Source organism: Colletes latitarsis, chromosome 4, assembly GCF_051014445.1.
Source record: "Colletes latitarsis isolate SP2378_abdomen chromosome 4, iyColLati1, whole genome shotgun sequence".
NCBI lineage: Eukaryota > Metazoa > Arthropoda > Insecta > Hymenoptera > Colletidae > Colletes > Colletes latitarsis.
In genome coordinates, this window is record NC_135137.1 from 38,361,940 (window position 1) to 38,365,991 (window position 4,052).

General features: G+C 43.5%; 1 protein-coding gene across 1 annotated transcript; it reads left to right on the forward strand.

Annotated features, from left to right (window-relative positions):
* The first annotated feature begins 663 nt into the window (after positions 1–663).
* On the forward strand, positions 664–1,730 carry LOC143341131 (uncharacterized). The gene is made up of 2 exons (XM_076763801.1): positions 664–925; positions 991–1,730. The coding sequence occupies exons 1-2, from the start codon at positions 664–666 to the stop codon at positions 1,728–1,730; spliced, it is 1,002 nt and encodes a 333-aa protein (XP_076619916.1).
* The last annotated feature ends 2,322 nt before the right edge of the window (positions 1,731–4,052 follow it).

The window sequence follows — 4,052 nt, forward strand, 5'->3', positions numbered from 1 at the left end:
ACGATCTCAAAGCATACATCACTCGTGTTATCAATGAGATAATAATAATCATCAGAGTATCTTTTGTAGTCTTTATTTTTTCTAAAAGAATCCGAGGTTTGTTTCCATCGATTTGAAGTCGTGTTTCGAGAAGAAGAGGCCTGAAAATAATGAGCAAACGTCGTAGGGGTTGGCCCGCGGGCCAATAATAGTGGAAGGATGGGTAGTCGCGGCGTAGTATAAAGTTTCCGGACGTATTAGCCACCCGTCGAATTAGCGTTGCGAGAAAATGCCCTACTCGGTGTCGATCCCAGGGGAAGCGAGCCGCTTGGTCCCCGGTTCCGTTGGGGTGAACTGAAAGGGGGCACCCTTGGAAAAGGGCGGGGCCCTGTACAAAAGGGGCCCCGAAAGAAACCAACCCCTGGGTGGAGTTAGCACCCCGTATATATTCTTGAGTCGTGGTCCTGCAGGGTGTAGAGCACGGTGTATCATCGTGTCGCGAAGATCTCGCGCGTCCGTTCGTCTCTCGGAGGAGCCATTTTGCGTCGTTGAAAAGTGAAATCCAGTGAATCGATGGGATAATCTGCGCGTCGATGCTTCAGTGATCGCGGGACTGTTTAGTGTTTCGAGACCAGTGTGCACGCTAAGCGAGGACTGTAAACACAAAGTTAACACGTGACGAACATGTCGCGTAGCTTCCTGGTGGACTCCCTGATCGGCAACAATTCGCCCCCCGCGTACCCGTTGCCCTACTACGGGAACCAATTACCCAGTTACATGTTCAACTTCTTCAATTTGGGATTGGGCTACCAACCGATCAGGCCTGTACCCAGGCCACCCAGCATGCCTGTACCGGTTCCCATCAGCCCTCCGGCTTTCGGAGCCTTGCCTGCTCCTGGACAGAGCCCTCCGTCGCCTTTGAACACCTCCGCCAGTAGACTATCAGGTAAATATTAAATACAATATAGTCGCTGATCGCGAGTACCGTGTTACTGACTCGTGATTTTTCAGACGTTTCTGCGCCGAGCGAGTCGCCGTCGCGCAACAGCACCCCGACGCCACCCCCGAAGTCCCCGAACTCCACGAACAGCAGCTCAAAGAGGATTAGAACGGCGTTCACGAGCACTCAGCTGCTGGAGCTGGAGCGAGAGTTCTCGTCGAACATGTACCTGTCCCGACTGAGGCGGATCGAGATCGCGACGAACCTGAGGTTGTCCGAGAAGCAAGTGAAAATTTGGTTCCAGAATCGCAGAGTGAAGTACAAGAAAGAGGATCTGCCCTCGGGGCAGAATCAGAAGTGTTGCTGTCTGAGAACGTGCGGCAAGAAGAAGGAGGGCTGCTACGACGACTCGTCCAGAAAATGCGATCGAGAGGAAGACGCTGGAAAGTCGTTGAAGAACGAGAAGATCGAAGCTCTCGAGAAGCCCGTCGATACGATCGGCCACGAGGAATCCTCGAATCCGCCGGTGGATCGTTTCGAGCAATCGATCGCGTATCAGTCGGACAGCTCGCAGTTCCGCTGGGAAGCCGAGGAGAAATTAAATCGTCCTGGTTACAAGAGGGATGCGCACAATTTGTCCAGGGTCTCGAAAAGGTCCAACGGGGACGCTAGAGACCCGACGGACGACAAAAGGAGACGAATCGATGGGACGTACGTTTATCGGAACACGATTCAGAATGGCGTCGTCAGTCCTGTGTTTAGGAACGTAGAGTGCACCAAGCACACCGTCGAAAGAATCGTTAATTCGTAGGGAATAAAACGTGTATGGATCGTAGAAAAGAACGATCCGGATTATAGATTTTACGGCGATCGGATATTGTTGTAAATAAACTAGCGCTTTGTAAATTTTTGTAGATATATTTTTGTACGATTCGAAGGAACACGGAGGGAAAGATGACACTGTATATTTTTAATATTAATTTAAGGGGAATAAAATGGATCGTTTGAATTTATCTAAATACCTTCCATGACAAATTTATTGCCCTTTCACGGTTGGTTATATGATAGATATCGAAGCGTTTACCTATTTTGTTTTTAAACGTTTACCCGAATATGTTATTTAATTATATTTGCTTGTGCAAACGTATTGTTTCGCTGAAGCAGATTCTACTGGCAACGACAATTTGACAGTTTGATGATTTAGCTACGACGGCCTTCCTCGCCGTATTTATACAAGATATTAATTAATTCCCGGGCTTGGCGAAAATCACACGTTAAATTATATGGTCCGGTCGATAAACATTTTATTAGTTAAAATAGGAGAACCCTCTATCCTGGTCTCGCGATACGTTTGAACGAACGTTCGCTGATATTCACGAGGCGAAATACTGATAGAGCCTTGTTATTGATTTTCGCAGACACTCCTGTGGGATGATAGTTATTGCTGACGCCCGCGCGAACGTTACATTCACCGTTTTGGATTATTTATGCGCGGACAGTTCGTCGAAGAAATAAAAACATTAATTTTATCTACGTCGAAGCGTACCGACAAATTTATTGCTCGCAAATCTCCACGGGAAAATATCTTTCTCCCACGTAGATACGGCAGAAATGTTAAAAAGTTATCCGCGAAGCGTAGATATTAAAAATTCGAACGGCTCCTACATCGCTTGCTCTTTAAATAAAATTTGTTCGACGAGTTGTCATATTTTGAATCGAAAAATACAAGAAATTGATCACCAGATGCTGTACCTATGCGCGGTGATCTCTGGTTGTTTTTAGACCTCGGGCGTGGTTTATGAAAAAGTCGTGTTTGATGCGGTGGTTTCCGTACACAGGGCATCGATGTTATTAAATTAAAAAAGAATGCAAATCAAATGAAATTTTGAAAATTAAATACTTTTTTTTAATTTGTCTATTAAAAAGGAGAACGTTTGGCGCGTCCTAAAAAAATCATGGAAACAACGTTGTTTCCTGCTGTCCTCGTAAATTCGATCGCAACACGCCTCTGCTTCAACGTTATGGTTGGCTGAATACACGGTAGAGATGGGTTTTTCAACGTTGTTGCTTTGTTTACATGATCCTTGCATCGACAACTGACGAAATTTATTTGTTTAATTTACTCCTCGTCGATTTATTTTCACACATCGAGAATACTTCTACCGCTAGGTGTTGTATAAATCTTTCTGTACGTTGACACGTCGATAGTAAATTTGAGGAATCCGTCTACTATTTTAATTTCTTTCGATAGAAAACCTCGGAGTGTTCAGGGTTTAAAATATATTTATATTCAACCCTCTGCTGCATAATATGCTCGATCAGGGACTCGATAAAGGCTAATAGCCCTTCAGGTTCTGCCAATCATCGTTTAGTTAGAATATTAATTAATTCTCGAATGTATAAGTAATCAGGATATAATATATTCTTTGGAATTTAAAATAGAATGTATGCAGTACAGAGTTAAATTTGATACTCGTTTCGAATTAAATTTTTTCCATTCTAGAATTATAGTGACAGTTTTTAAAATTGTAAAAGATAAAAGATTATCAGGTATATTACATGCACAGTCGGTGGTAATAAATCATTGCTTTAATGCAAGTGTAACGATTCTTTAAAGTGATATGAAATTTATAAATTCGATACTGTAATTTTATGTCGTTTTGCTACATTTCCTTAATATGCCTATTTTAAAGTGTCCCCGCGTAAAGGGTTAATTCCACCGGTTTTTGCGACCACTGACACGATTTGACATAAACTAGTTATCGTACTGTACTCGTTTCCGAGGAGATAATTACTCAAATCAGGATCGACATTGAAATGGATTAGAAAGGAGATAAATTCGACAGTTTAATAAAGCACCTATTATTATTTTACTTCAATTTTGTTTTCGAATACACGACTATCAAATGTTTGGATAAACAATTGTATTTTTGAAGACTGCTCGATGAGGTTTCGTTAAAATTTGTTTTCTTTATCACGACCGCAAGTTTTACTGCCAATTACGGATGAAAGAGAAACGAGAGCGAGCCGACAGGAGGGTGCGGACGATGAACACCGACGGACAGGGAGGATCTCGGAAACGCGGAGTCGCGGTCACGGGAACGGAGGCATTGTCGTCGAGAAATCGGCCGTG

Coding starts and splice junctions, on each gene's coding strand:
- LOC143341131 (XM_076763801.1), top strand. CDS start 664: ATGTCGCGTAGCTTCCTGGTGGACTCCCTGATCGGCAACAATTCGCCC. Junction 926..990: donor CTCCGCCAGTAGACTATCAG/GTAAATATTAAA, acceptor GTGATTTTTCAG/ACGTTTCTGCGCCGAGCGAG.